Here is a 14,398-nt window from a genome sequence, read left to right as displayed (position 1 = left end):
TTTGGCGTGCCTTATGTTATTTACTTAGTGCTAGAACCCTATCAGGTAGGTACCATGGTTATCCCCTTGAGCACATGAGGACACTGAACCTCAAAGAGGTTTTTTGACCTGAGATTACAGAGCGAGAAGTAATAGGCAAAGCCAGGATTGCAAACTGGGTCTGTTTGTTGGTTTAGTGCGTGCTTTTTAACCACATTTATACTTCCTCTCTTGCCACACTGTAAAATAGGTTATTTACATGTCTCTCTCTTCCACTGTATTTTGATCTTCTTTAAAGGGGAACACATACCTTACCATTTTTCCAGTTTCTCGTGTTGTGCTTGGTACCTAGAAACTTCTGTCTAGTGCATGATTCTTTGTCCCATACAGTGTATTTATTCGTCCTACTTCATGTCTGCGTGCATTTCTTTGCAGGCTTACGGAGATTTTGCATGGAGTAACCCACTGCATCCAGACATCTTCCCGGGACTGCGAAAGATCGAGGCGGAGATCGTGAGGATAGCTTGTTCCCTGTTCAGTGGGGGGCCAGATTCCTGTGGATGTGTAAGTAGATGCAGGTGGCCTCCAATAATCTTACGTGTTTAGCTTAAAATAGAAGAGTTTCTTGAAAACATTTTGTTACACAAGTAATATGTGATTATTGGCAGGAAGATCCAGATTAACAGCAATGTAAAAGTGTTACCTTTTGGCATTTTTAGAGCATCAACATTTTATGGTATATTTAAAAAAAATTTTTTTTTCCTTAGTTTTGCATTTTGAAACATTTTAAACATGAAGTTGCTAGAATAGACAAAACCCTGGATTCAGTAACTAAATATTTTGCACATCTGCTGTGTCTGCTCCTTTCTTTCTCCCCCTCCCTCTTTGATCCATCCAGTATACTTATAGTACGTAGGTATTCTCCTGCACCATAGACTCTGTGAACTTTTAAGAGACCATCAGTTAAGCAGCCCCAAAACAATTTGGCCTCATCTAGGTAAGCTGAAGAAACGGGTATCTCATGACCCTGAAATTTCACTACTCAGCGTACACCCTAGAAAAACTGGCACATGTGTATCAGGATAGATGGATAGTCATAGCAGCCTTGTCCGTGATGTTGAAAACTGGAAGTAATCCAAATGCCAGTCAACAGTGGGGTGGAAAATTACAGACTACTCCATGTGCTTCAACCCGTTGCAGCTGCTACTCTGATTAATGCTCAAATTAGCCCGTTTGACCAGTGGGAGCCTCTTAATTTTGGCCTCTGGGTTCTTTTGTATGACTCAAGTGGTCTTTGAAAGCTTCCTTTCTTTCCTTTTTTTTGACAAAATATTTTTATTTGATGAAATATTCCAGGTTTACCTTATGCATTTCCAGACCCCCAACTCAGCCATTTGTCCAAAGAGCCCTGTTTCATTTAGAATGATGTAAAATACTTAATGGCTCCGAAGTCCAATTTATAGAAGAAGACTTATACAAAATTAACCGGAATAACATCCAGAGAGTTAGCACAGAAGAGGTTGAGTGAGACGGCCTGGAGTGAGAAGGGCTACCACACATCTGGTTGGTGTGTAATTAGCTGTTAAAACAGCTGGCGTTCTCAGCAGCAGTGGCAGCCGGGGTGTTTGCAGGTGGAGGAAAGACGGGCTGTGAGGTGTTCGTTGTTGGAGCTGGAAGATGAGTAGAGGGGTTTCGTGGGTTCCCTCTTCAGCCGTGCCTCTTCTGCACTTGAGTTCCTCCGTTGGCTTTTTTTTTTTTTTAAAGATTTTACTTATTTATTTATTTTATTTATTTGGCAGACAGCAGGAGAGCGACAGAGGGAGAGGGAGAAACAGGCCCCCTGTCGAGCAGGGAACCCGATGCGGGGCTCGATCCAAGGACCCTGGGATCATGACCTGAGCCAAAGGCGGTCGCTTAACCAACTGAGCCACCCAGGCGGCCCCCATTGCCTTTTTTTTTTTTTTAACTTCATTTACTATAGTCTTCATTTTCGAGAATTTTGTCTTAATTTGCCTGGTGGTTCTTTTTTTTTTTAGGTTTTGCTCAAGTTGTTTTTTTATTTATTATTATTATTATTTAAGTAAGTGTTACACCTAAAGTGGGGCTCAAACTCAAGACCCTGAGGTCGAGTGTTGCATGCTCTGCCGACTGAGCCAGCCAGGTGCCCCTGCATGGTGGTTCTTTAGCGTTCCTTTCCTTGGCTTATGTTTTGTTTATTTAAATATATTGCCTGTAATTATTTTATATTTTGTGTCTGATAATTCTGTTACTCACAAGCCTTACCTATCTGTTTCTGCTGGTTTCATTCAGATTGGCTTGTATCCTTATATTTGTGACTTTTTTTTGTTTTTTTTTTTTTTTTGCGTCTTCCTGGGAACTTCTCTGAGGCCTAGATTGAAGGGAAGTTCTTGCAGGAAAGCTACGTAATGACTTCTGCCAGTTGCCGGGGCCTTGCTGGGAGGTACTGTCACACGGGAACCCATCTGAGTCTGATGCTCAGGGTGCAGTCTCATCCTACAGAGGGCGCATGAGTTCACACTGCAGACCCACATCAAAGCCGTCTTATGAGCCATTCTTGAGAGATCCTTATTTTTCTTTACCAGAGCATCAGGTCAGGGGTCAGGGTTGAGAAAGCCATTTTTCTTGCTCTCCTCTTCTGCACCAGTGGGGTTTGATTTCTTGTTCCCCTGAGATGTGGGTGTAAGTCCCAGGTTCTCCAGCTGTCTCCTGTTCGACTCTTTACCTTTAGGCAGGCCCTCAGTTTACCTCCTGTTTGTTTGTCACGGTGGCGGTTGGTGGTCTCTGGGGGTGGCAGCAACCCTCAAAGTTGAAACCAGCTTTGGCACTCACTTTATCTGCTAGGATTCTTGGTTTTGCTGTGTTTGGGTTCAGTATATTAGTATATTCCTTTATGTTATATAAGCTCAGTAGTAGATGTAAAATAAATTTTAATGTTTTATGAGGCTTTTTAGTTGTTTCCCATGGGAGGGTGGGCTGCCCAAGCTGTCTAATCTATATTGCCAGAAATAGGAGTTCCATGATTGTTGTTGTTTTTCTCCATGTGAGCTTTGTACACTTTACATCTTCTCTCCCTCTGGATCTGCTCTTCCCCACTTTCTTCCAAGTCTACTCAGCTCGTCTTAGAGAATACGGTTTCACAGATTGGCGACCATGCCCATGTTTCTTCTCTGAATACCTTTTGGTTATCTGTGTCTAGCCAGAGGGACACAGGTGTAGAGAGGCAGTGATTTTTCAGTCTCTGTTTTTTTTTTTTTTAATCTGGGTTCACTAAACTTGCCTTAAACCTTTCCTCTAAGTCCTGATCTTTATTCTCGGCCGGGTTGATTCTGCCGCTCGTGTCCTTACTTAGTCCTGTATCAGGGTCATTTGGTACTCTGTGTTTTAGGTCTGCAGTCTCGTTCTCTTATTTTGGTGTCCAGTCTTTCAGCTCTTGTTTTCTTCGATTCGTGTTCTTGTCATGTGGTCCTCTAGTGACGACAGTGCCCCTTAGACTGTTACCTTTTGGGTTAGGCTTTTATTTTGCATGCTGCTTTTTTTCTTTCTGTGTGTTTGCGTAGTTACCGTGCCATTTTCTTTCACTGTGGCTCATGCTCATCGGAACATTCTATTTTGTTCCGACGCATGCTGGCTGATTTCTCACCTGGGAGCATTTGCTTGAGGGCTTCTTGGTTCCACCTGTGTTAGGATATCTGGGTCTCTTCTTCTGAGATTTTTTAAAAGTTACCTATTAGAGTTTACTCTGCCTAGTTGGAAGACAGTAAGACCCTCTGGGCTTTGATTATTTCTTTAACCCATCCTGGATCCCTGAAGCCTTGACTTTGAGGGGTCGGTCCCAGTGTTCTCTCTCCCCATTTTCCTGTTTCTCCCTCGCTCCATGTCTACCACTCACTGAGCAGAAGATAAGGAGCCCCCCCTCCATTTGCTTCTCTGAAGATTTGGCCGGTATTAATGAGAATCCTCAGGATTTTGCTGGCTGGCTGGACAATTTTCGGGACTTGGAGGAGGGATTAGGGACTGTGTTTTGCTTTTTTCTGTGCTTTAGTAACTTGTCTCTTTTTTTCATTGCCAGTATTTGAAGTTTCTTGCACTGGATTCTCTGTTTCCTTGTTTGATGGTGGTTATTGCAGCTTTTTGCAATTGTGTTTCTTCCTTCTTTTAGTTACCGGGGGAGAGAAAGCAGCTGTGAGGTAGGTTCAGTGTTCCATCTGAATGCCGAAGTCCAACCCCAGGGGTATTTTTGCATTGCTGCACTGTCCGGGATCGGGAGAAGGATGGAGTCTGAGATCCCTAGGCTTTTCTAATACTTAGGACTTTTACAGGAGAACTAACGATGACCTCTGGGGTAATTTGAGTTTCTCTGTCTCTCTTACTCTTCTCAGTCTCTGTCTCTCTCCATCTCTCTCTCTCTCTCTCTCTCTCTCTCTCAATGAGCTGCTTTTGGTGAAAAAAAAGTTCAGAGTTCAGAGGTTGGAAATGAGAAGACAGAGCTGCATTGGCTGGGCAGTCTGTAGCATATTCCCAGCCAAGGTCTTAAGCTCTTCTTGTTCTTTGTTCTTCAGTCTAAACTATCTTTCCTGTTACTAACTTCATTTTCCTCAGTTAGAATGGATGAGAAGTGATTTCATATACTGAGAGAACTTCTGTTGCCCTGGGGAACAGTCTTGGCTTGTGCAAAGGCCTCTGGGTCCAGACAGCATCTGAAAGAAAATTCTCGCAACAGGCCGTGTTCTCTTCTTATTCTCTGACATACTTCTCATATATTACAGCGAGTTTTTATAAATGTCGGAAGAAGCTAACATTACAAGTAGTTATTGAAGCTTTCATCTTCTGATTTCACATTTCTATTTTTCTTTGGGCGCAGAGGGTAGAAGGTAATGGGAGGTTAGTAGCATGTTTAGACACAGAATTTGGGGATCAGAAATAAAAATTAGAAGTAGAATTTAGGTATTCCTGCTTTTACAGTCCAAAGTACACTGCTGTTTGCCCAACAAATAATGATGTTGATTTGATTAGTTATTGGACTAAAAATAGAGCGTGTGTGCTGGGTGACTAGGGGTTTGGAAATCCTTTTGCTTAGGTCATTACTGGACCTTAGTAAGAGGCTGACACACTGGAGACTTGGACGTTGCTGGTCCTTTCCTGACTTGCTTCATAGCTTGTTTGGCTCCTCATGTGACAGCCTGAGGTTTTGTGCTAGACCACAGGGCGAGGCGCTGATTCACAGAGCTGACCTCCACTACAAGCGTTTTCATCTTTGGCAGAAAAGTGCAGAGGCTGCAAACAGGCAGGCGTCCTCTGCCCAAGTTCAGCACATTACTTCGTGGGTGAGGGGCACGTGTTTCTTGAAGACTTCCTGAAGCACAGTATGACTAACTTCTCTCAGCTAATCTTCCATGTAACTCCTGACCACTGGGGTTTTGTAGCAATGGTGTTTTTGTCCTCTTTTTGGGTATTATAAGAAATTCCAGAAATCCCTCTCTCTCATTCCATTTCATGTTAACTCCACCAAATGCACAAATGTAGAAAGTTTTCCTTTTTTTTTTCTCTTTTCTCGTTTTTAGTTTAAATTCAATTAATTAACATACAATGTATTATTTCTTTCAGGGGTACAGGTCTCTGGTTCATCCATCTTATATAGTACCCAGTGCTCATTATGACACATAATCTCCCCAATGTCCATCACCCAGTTACCCCATCCCCCCACCGCCCTCCCCTCCAACAACCCTCAGTTTGTTTCGGATGATTAAGACTTGTCTCTTATGGGGGGCGCCTGGGTGGCTCAGTCGTTAAGCGTCTGCCTTCGGCTCAGGTCATGATCCCAGGGTCCTGGGATCGAGCCCCACATCGGGCTCCCTGCTCTGTGGGGAGCCTGCTTCTCCCTCTCCCATTCCCCCTGCTTGTGTTCCCTCTCTCGCTGTGTCTCTCTCTGTCAAATAAATAAATAAAAAATCTTTAAAAAAAAAAAAGTCTCTTATGGTTTGTCTCCCTCTCTGGTTTCATCTTGTTTCATTTTTTTCCTCTCTTCCCCTGTGATCCTCTGCCTTGTTTATTAAATTCCACATATCAATGAGATCATATGATAATTGTCTTTCTCTGATTGACTTATTTTGCTTAGCATAATACCCTCTAGTTCCGTCCATGTCGTTGCATATGGCAAGATTTCAATTTTTGATGGCTGCGTAATATTCCATTGTATTTATATATACCACATCTTCTTTATCCGTTTATCTGTTGATAGACATCTGGGCTCTTTCCATAGTTTGGCTATTGTGGACGTTGCTGCTATAAACATTGGGGTACAGGTGCCCCTTTGGATCACTACATTTGTATCTTTGGGGTAAATACCCAGTAGTGCAATTGTTGGATCATAGAGTAGCTCTATTTTCAACTGTTTGAGGAACGTCCATACTGTTTTCCAGAGGGGCTGCACCAGCTTGCATTCCCACCAACAGTGTGGGAGGGTTTTTTCCTTTTTCTGCATCCTCGTCAACATCTGTAGTTTCCTGACTAGTTAATTTTAGCCATTGTAACCCATGTGAGGTGGTATTTCATTGTGGTTTTGATTTGGATTTCCCTGATGCCAAGTGATGTTGAGCATTTTTTCATGTGTCTGTTGGTCATTTGGATGTCTTCTTTGGAGAAGTGGCTGTTCATGTTGTCTGCTCATTTCTTGATTGGATTATTTGTTCTTTGGGTGTTGAGTTTGGTAAGTTCTTTATAGATTTTGGATACTAGCCCTTTATCTGATATGTCATTTACAAGTATCTTCTCCCATTCTGTCGGTTGTCTTTTGGTTTTATTGACCGTTTCTTTGCTGTGCAAAGGCTGTTTATCTTGATGAAGTCCCAATAGTTCATTTTTGCCCTGGCTTCCCTTGCCTTTGGCGATGTGTCTAGCAAGAAGTTGCTGCTGCAAAGTTTTGCTTTTTATCAGCTGATGCTAATGGATGGCACTGGGTGAATTATTTTAGTCTTCTTAGGGGCTCAGTTTTCTCACGTGTACCATGAAAAAGTTATCTAAGCTTGTAGGAGTCTTCAGAGATGAGAAATCTTAGAAAATAATCACGTACCTCAGTGCTGTGGCTTTTTTGGTTTGTTTTGAAATGATTCTTTTTTTGCTTTTTTAAGATTTATTTATTCATTTCAGAGAGAAAGAGGTGGGGGAGAAGGGCAGAGGGCAAGAGAGAATCTCAAGCGGACTTCCACTGAGCTCAGAGCCTGATGGGCTCGATCTTAAAACCCTGAGATCATGACCTGAGCCGAAATCAAGAGTTGAATGCTGGGCGCCTGGGTGGCTCAGTCGTTAAGCGTCTGCCTTCGGCTCAGGTCACGGTCCCAGGGTCCTGGGATCGAGTCCCATATTGGGCTCCCCGCTCGGCGGGAAGCCTGCTTCTCCCTCTCCCACTCCCCCTGCTTGTGTTCCCTCTCTCGCTGTGTCTCCCTCTATCAAATAAATAAATAAAATCTTAAAAAAAAAAAAAAAGAGCTGGATGCTTAACCCACTGAGCCACCCAGATGCACCTGGAATGATTCATTCTTATATGTCATCAAAAGATAGCCTGACGGGTATGATGTGCCCATGTTGGTCATGGTTTACTGAGAGTCAGATCAGGCTTTGAGAAATGTTAGTTGAGGTTCTGTTAAGTGTCAGCCTTTAGGCTGGGTGCTTGGAATATTGTCATGAATGGATTGGTCCCCACCGTCCCGTGAGTTTATAGTCTCGTGAGGGAAGTCAGATGCGTGACATGACCTTTGAGTATTTAGGTTTCAACTCTGATAAAGAAGTTCACCTAGGGGCGCCTGGGTGGCTCAGTCGTTAAGCGTCTGCCTTCGGCTCAGGTCATGATCCCGGGGTCCTGGGATCGAGCCCCGCGTCTGGCTCCGTGCTCGGCGGGGAGCCTGCTTCTCCCTCTCCCTCTGCCTGCCTCTGTGTCTACTTGTGCTCTCTCTCTTTCTGTCAAATGAATAAATAAAATCTTAAGAAAAAGAAAGACGTTCACCCAAAACCAAGGAGGGCTAGGCCTAGCTTCAGGAAAACATTTTACTTTGTTTAAAAACACTATGATTTTTGTTTTGATTTCAGATAAGTGAGATAACCAACTTGTAAATAGAGGGCTCTGCTTTTCTTTTTCAAACTTGTCAAAACCACAGTTCACTTTGGAATGTCTAAACTTTCCTTCTTGATCTGCTGAGGTATCACGTAGCTTACTAGACTTATGACTGCAGTTCATTCTGCAGTGGGCATTGGAAACTTAAATCAAAGTCTGTAATCCTGATGCTTTTGAGCAGTGTAAAATGCGCTATCCTATCTGCAACTGGACCAGGAATAGAAGTGTAAACGGGCCGCGTGCTGGTGACGTCTGGGCAGATGGTGCATTTTTCCATACAATGTAGAGATTCTGCTCCTTCTTATTTCGTAGTTTTTACTCTTCTGAACCAAGAGTGCACTTAGCTGATAAAGCCACATTTCCTTCCGGAAGACATGGCAATGTGTGCTCTACCGAGTGCCTCGCAGACATTACCTGCTGCTGCACCGGGCGCCACCAGGATAAGGTGGGCCGTGCATGCTGACAGCCGGCCTCACTGCACTGCATGGATGACATTGCTTCTTTATTACAGGTGACCTCTGGGGGAACAGAAAGCATACTCATGGCCTGCAAAGCTTACCGGGACCTGGCCTTTGAGAATGGGATCAAAACTCCAGAAATGTATGTATGTGTTTCCTTTGGATTTAACTGTTTGGAGTACTGCGGTTGGAAACAACTTGACCATCTGTTTTCTACTTCTCTTCCCTCTTCCTCTGGCAGTTCAGTCCTCGTTCATCCTGTCTTGCGTCCTTGACCCTTATCCCTTCACATTCCACAGAATCCTAAGTGGATCAGCCAGTTAATTTTAAAGGTCATTCCCTTTCCCAACCCCCAAGTTTATACGTGGTATATACTGAAAGCAAGAATGAGCTCCTTTTCCTAAAAGTGACAGGTTGAACAGGACTACATCTTTGAATTTTGTGATATTATAAATAATCTGGAGCCTAAGGAAAACTCTCTAATAATCCCTTAAATTCAGGGAAAGTTACTTAAATATAATAGGCTGCCTCAAAGTGCTTCCTAAGAAAATTTCAGCCTGAGGGCTGTTTTCTGGGAGGAGAAAAAAAAAATTTTTTTTTTAAAGATTTTATTCATTTATTTGACAGACAGCGAGAGAGGGAACACAAGCAGGGTGAGTGGGAGAGGGAGAAGCGGGCTTCCCGCGGAGCAGGGGACCCTGGAATCATGACCTGAGCTGAAGGCAAGACGCCTAACGACTGAGCCACCCAGGCACCCCTGGGAGGAGAAATTTTTAAAATCTTTTCGAGATTTATCCATAATGCCACCCCATAGACATAACTTTGATATTTGGCTGCATTCTTTTCTCTAGACTCTCTCTTTGCCCAGAGTGTTCTACATCCTCTGGGTTACTGTTTTCCTACAAGTATCAGTGACTAAGGGTTGCATGTGATCTCATGCTGTGCAGCCTGAGAGAATAAATCAGGCTGCCGTCTTTCTCCATACATAAACCTTAGTGCTTGGTACTGAGCAATAGTCTTTCCTTCCTTAAAGGGAACACACTGATTTTGAGAGTGCAGTAATTGAGAGAAGTCTGAAAGCAAATACTTAACTAACCTTTTCAGTGCTATTTGTCTTTTTTTTGTTTTTTTTAAAGTAAGCTCTACGCCCAGTGTGAGCCTTGCACTCATAACCCCAAGATCAGGAGTCGCAGGCTCTACTGACTGAGCTGAGCCAGCCAGGCACCCCCGTTTCAGTACTATTTGAAGTGCTGCTTCTAAGTATGTAGGAACAATGGGAATTATAGTTTCTTATAGGCTCGTGGGCTTTCAGAGCTGGAAGGAACCACTGACCTGATACAAGCAGACTTAGGTTCCTGCTTGGCCGTGTGTCATGTCATCGTGCCCCCACCAACGGCTCCCTGGCTTTGGATGGCCAGCACGAGAAGGCTCTGCCTGATGCCAATCTGATCCAAATGCCCAGGTCCCTCGTCTCCTGCCTGTCAGCCCTGCTTTATGCTTTGGATTTCCTAAACCAGAGGGAGAAGATTTCTGTAGAAAATCAGTTGACCTCTTTTTCTTTGTGCTTAAAAAGAAAAGTAAAACAATATAAACACTTGTAAAAACGTGAGGAAAAATAATTAGACGTTTACTCCTGGTGACGTAGATGAGCTGCTGCTAAATAGGCTCTCTCTTGAGCCCTGCTTTTATCGGAATTTCATTACTCTCTTCTCTGTCATTTAGTGTGGCCCCCCAAAGTGCCCATGCTGCATTTGACAAAGCAGCCAATTATTTTGGGATGAAGATTATACGGGTTCCACTGAACAAAATGATGGAGGTGGATGTTCGGGTGAGTTCCCCTGAAGGGCCCTTTCGTGCCATGGACCGTGAGGAGCAGGGATGCACCTGACTGACTGGTGTTTTCCAGTGTCGCACAGAGAGGCTCCGAAGGCCTCGGACTCTAGGTGCGGGAGCTGCCAAGCTGCCACCAGCCGTGGTGATGGAGTACGGCTCAGGGTTTTCATAAATTCGTGAGCTCTGATAGCAAAGATGATCCAGCCCCTGACCTGAGACTTTGCTGACCTGGGTTTTGCTTCAGCAACATCGCTTTCTCCTCTCTGTAAGAAGAGCACAGACTGACTTGCCCCAGGACTCTCCCTGCGGTTTTCATGAGCTCGCATCCATATCCTCCCCAATGTAACAGTAACTGCATCTTTTCAGAACTAAACTACCCAATTTCTTAGCGCTAGCGTTATTGCTGCCTGCTGTCTTTATTGATACACTGACTGATAGTTGACAAAAAAAATTGTACATATCTGTGGTCCCAGCTTGATATTCTGATGACACTTGTACACACTGCAGACGAATCACCACAGTCGCACTATTGAGCAAATTCCATCCCCTCAGATAGTTACGATCTTCTATCATGTTCCTTTTTTCTGGGTTAGAATACATAGGGCTGCTCTCCCGACTGCTAGCTGATTTCAGGCACACAGTGCGGTATTGTTACGCGTGGTCACACGGCTGTCCGCGAGCGGTCCAGATCTTCCTGTCAGGCGTCACTGAAACTTGGTGCCCCTCATCCTCCGGCCCCTGGCAACCGCCGTTCTACTCTCTGCTTCGGAGCTTGACTGTTGTAGGTGCCGTATATGTGAGGTCATGCAGCATTTGTGTCTCTGTGCCTGGCTTACTACACTCAGCGGTGTCCTCCAGGTTCATCCGTGCCGTCACAAGTGGCAGGCTTTCTTTTTTGAAGACCTGATAGTAGTCCTTTAGTCGTTATTTTTATGCCGTGCCTGTGTGGAGAACTCTCCAGTGTCGGGATGCTGTAAGAATTACATGTGAGCCTTGTGACAGCCCAGGGAGGCTGTAGAAACTGTCAGTCCTTTTGGCAGTGCACGAGTGAGGAAACAGTCTGGGTGGAGTTAAATCGTTTGCCCCAGGTTTCCACGCTCGTGAGTGGGGCTGGGACTCGCATAGGCTCATCTGCCTCTTGGCCCGATGCCGTTTTTCCTCCCACAGTGATTTGCCGTGTTGTGGCCACGGACCGTCCCCCCCGCTGGAGCCCTCTGGCCCTGTCTGTGCTGCCGCCGTGGCGGGGGGCTGTCTTCTCCTGGGTTGGAGAGATGGGAGGAGGTGGGCTAGAGGAGCGCAGACCCTGAGCTGGGGGCCTGGAGCGCTCTTGGCATTCTGACGTGGCTTCTCATTTTCCTTTCCCCTTTCAACCCCTAGGCAATGAGGAGAGCCATCTCCAGGAACACGGCCATGCTCGTCTGTTCTACCCCCCAGTTTCCTCATGGTATCATCGATCCTGTCCCGGAAGTGGCCAAGGTACGTGGGAGAAATGGCCTGCCAGGCACTCAAGCTGAGATTTGAAAATAGAATCTAATGGTGCAGTACTCGGCAAGGAGAAGCAAGCCTGAGTTTAGATTTGTGCACAAATTTCCTGAGGCCCATAGGAAGCCCTGCAGCTCTGTTTGGAGCCTCAGAAAGTTAACTGGCCCTGCTGTGGGAAGAAGACTGGATATTCTGAAAGAGTACGGGCATTTCGATTCAGCCGGGAAAATAAGCTGCATGTAGGAGCCTGCCTACCAGAGGGTGGCATCCAATAGCGCCACCCGCCTAGCGCCCACTCCTCCCCAGCCTGCAGTTACTAAAGCAGGACTCTTCCCCCTGCATCAGAGGGCTGCTCGTTTCCTGCTTGATTTTATGGTGAGGTTGAGGCCCTGCGTATTTAAATATAAAATACCACATTTCAGAGGAATTATTTTGAAGCCTAAATACATTTAAAAGATGAACTTTATTAGGAATGTGAAAACTAGCCAGTTTTTTAAAGCCTGAAAGATGCAGTATATAGTGGCCTTGTGGTTGCAGCACATCTTTCCACCTGTGTCTTGCAAAGTTTTTGTTATATGGCTATAAATGAAATTCTCTTGTGGTCTTTGTTTTCTGGAACTAGCTGGCTGTCAAATACAAAATACCTCTTCATGTAGATGCTTGTCTGGGGGGCTTCCTCATCGTCTTTATGGAGAAAGCAGGATACCCACTGGAGCAACCATTTGATTTCCGGGTGAAAGGTGTGACCAGCATTTCAGCTGATACCCACAAGGTGAGACAGGGAAGGGACCAAATGTTAATCAAAGGAGGCACCTGATTATTTTGACTATCAACAAAATAAATTGGTTAAAGCATTAACTTCTGCCCAAAATGTAAAATTAAATCTGGCTCTTTGCTCTCACCCGCGTAGCTGGTTCAGGTGACAAAGTATAGTGCTAGAGGTGACACGTAATCGTGCAAAGGGACCTATTTGTGGCATGTGGCTCAGAGAATTTCTGCATCCACTGACTGTATGTAGCTGGGACATGCCAGGACAAGGGCCCCTAGAAAAATGTTCCCTGAAGCTCTGAGATTCTCTGGGGTGGAGGGTAGCGATGAATTTGATAGTGGGATTCCTGGGAGGAGGTATGCTGGTGCTGAGCTCCCACACCACGGGGCTGCTGCCCCACGTGACAGGAGCCAGCTAAAGGAAGAGTCCTTTGGAGAGAGGGCAGAACTGCGTGCTCAGGAATGTTCGGATGCCACCACCCTGGTGGCCGGGATGGCTTTGCAGCTACATGCAGATGTGGGAGAAGCAGCAGCCTCAGGAATGTGTGCTCTGTGCTGAAGACACTCGCAGAGCTTGTTTTCATCTCAAGCATAGTGGAGACCTGTTTTTCAGACTCTTACGTGATGCCCGCGAATCTTCCGTCGGGATCTGATTTGGTTTCGCCTCGCACCCAGGCGACCCCTGTGCCCTCTTCCTTACCGTCTCTCCCGGTGTGGGTCAGGGAGTGAGGCTGGCTCCATGTTCGCGGCAGCGGGAGTTCACTAGGAGGGCACATTTCTATAAGGAAACCAAGTACGTAGGTTGTTTTTAGGCTGGATTCAGTAGCTTCTAGATGCTGAACACCGTGATGGTCTTAAAAAAGGAAGTATAAAAGAGATGGGACGGGAGTCAGCTTGTGATTTTAGTCGCTCCAGGCGACGTGACTTCTACCCTTTCCCCCGGTTGCCAGTGGAAATTTATCTTTGCTTCCACCGTGACGCACCGCCCTGGAGTGCGGTTTACATAGAGAAGCCACGTGCTGGGTGAGGGGCCCAGAAGCCTCAGCCCTCACAGGGCATTTCAGCCCCGTCCCCGCAGCGCCCTGCACCCGTAACGTTCTGAGTGTGGGTTGTCGGTGCGAGTGGGACGCGGTGGGAAACGGGCACGTGAAGGAGAAGTGTGCGCGGGGAGCTTGCGGGGCGGGCCTGCCTGGGAGCTGGGTGCTCACCTGTGCGCTTCTCCCCTCAGTACGGCTACGCCCCCAAAGGCTCCTCCGTGCTGCTCTACAGTGACAAGAAGTACAGGAGCCATCAGTTCTTCGTGGCGACAGACTGGCAGGGCGGCATCTACGCCTCCCCGACCATCGCGGGCTCCCGGCCCGGAGGCATCAGTGCGGCCTGTTGGGCTGCCCTGATGCACTTCGGTGAGAGCGGCTATGTTGAGGCCACCAAACAGATCATCAAAACCACTCGCTTCCTCAAGTCAGAGTATGTGTGGAGGATTGGGGGTCCACCTCGTCTCTTGCTTTGTCTGCTCGTAGGCCCGAGGCATCTGCCTGGCCAAGCACCCATAGCTCCCGGCCCATTCAGCATCCCCTAGCGACCAGGGGCTTAGGACAGCAGCTTAGGAGTGTGGCGCCGGCCTGGGAGGAGAAACTCCCTGGCTCTGCTGGGACTTGGAGGGTCAGACCCAGGCTTCACCTGTGGGCCATCGTGTCTCAAAAGCGTGTCTTCACGACCGGCAGCTCTTACCAAGTGCCCACACACTGTG

The 14,398-nt window shown here is 46.2% G+C and overlaps 1 protein-coding gene across 3 annotated transcripts in view; it reads left to right on the top strand.

Moving 5' to 3' along the window:
• SGPL1 (sphingosine-1-phosphate lyase 1) overlaps window positions 1-14,398 on the top strand; it is a 55,428-nt gene that overhangs the window by 35,523 nt on the left and 5,507 nt on the right. For all 3 annotated transcript variants that reach the window (XM_025850146.2, XM_073878859.1, XM_025850147.2), the window contains 6 exons: window positions 415-543; window positions 8,619-8,707; window positions 10,288-10,393; window positions 11,776-11,874; window positions 12,503-12,652; window positions 13,877-14,115. In XM_025850146.2, coding sequence (XP_025705931.1) covers window positions 415-543; window positions 8,619-8,707; window positions 10,288-10,393; window positions 11,776-11,874; window positions 12,503-12,652; window positions 13,877-14,115 — 812 coding nt within the window. The remainder of the gene's footprint in view (window positions 1-414; window positions 544-8,618; window positions 8,708-10,287; window positions 10,394-11,775; window positions 11,875-12,502; window positions 12,653-13,876; window positions 14,116-14,398) is intronic.

Source organism: Callorhinus ursinus, unplaced genomic scaffold (assembly GCF_003265705.2).
Source record: "Callorhinus ursinus isolate GAN/ISIS: 27379988/994484 unplaced genomic scaffold, GSC_fseal_2.0 scaffold31, whole genome shotgun sequence".
Lineage (NCBI taxonomy): Eukaryota > Metazoa > Chordata > Mammalia > Carnivora > Otariidae > Callorhinus > Callorhinus ursinus.
Note: the sequence above shows the minus strand (reverse complement) of the source record. Positions and strands in the feature narration are given on the sequence as shown.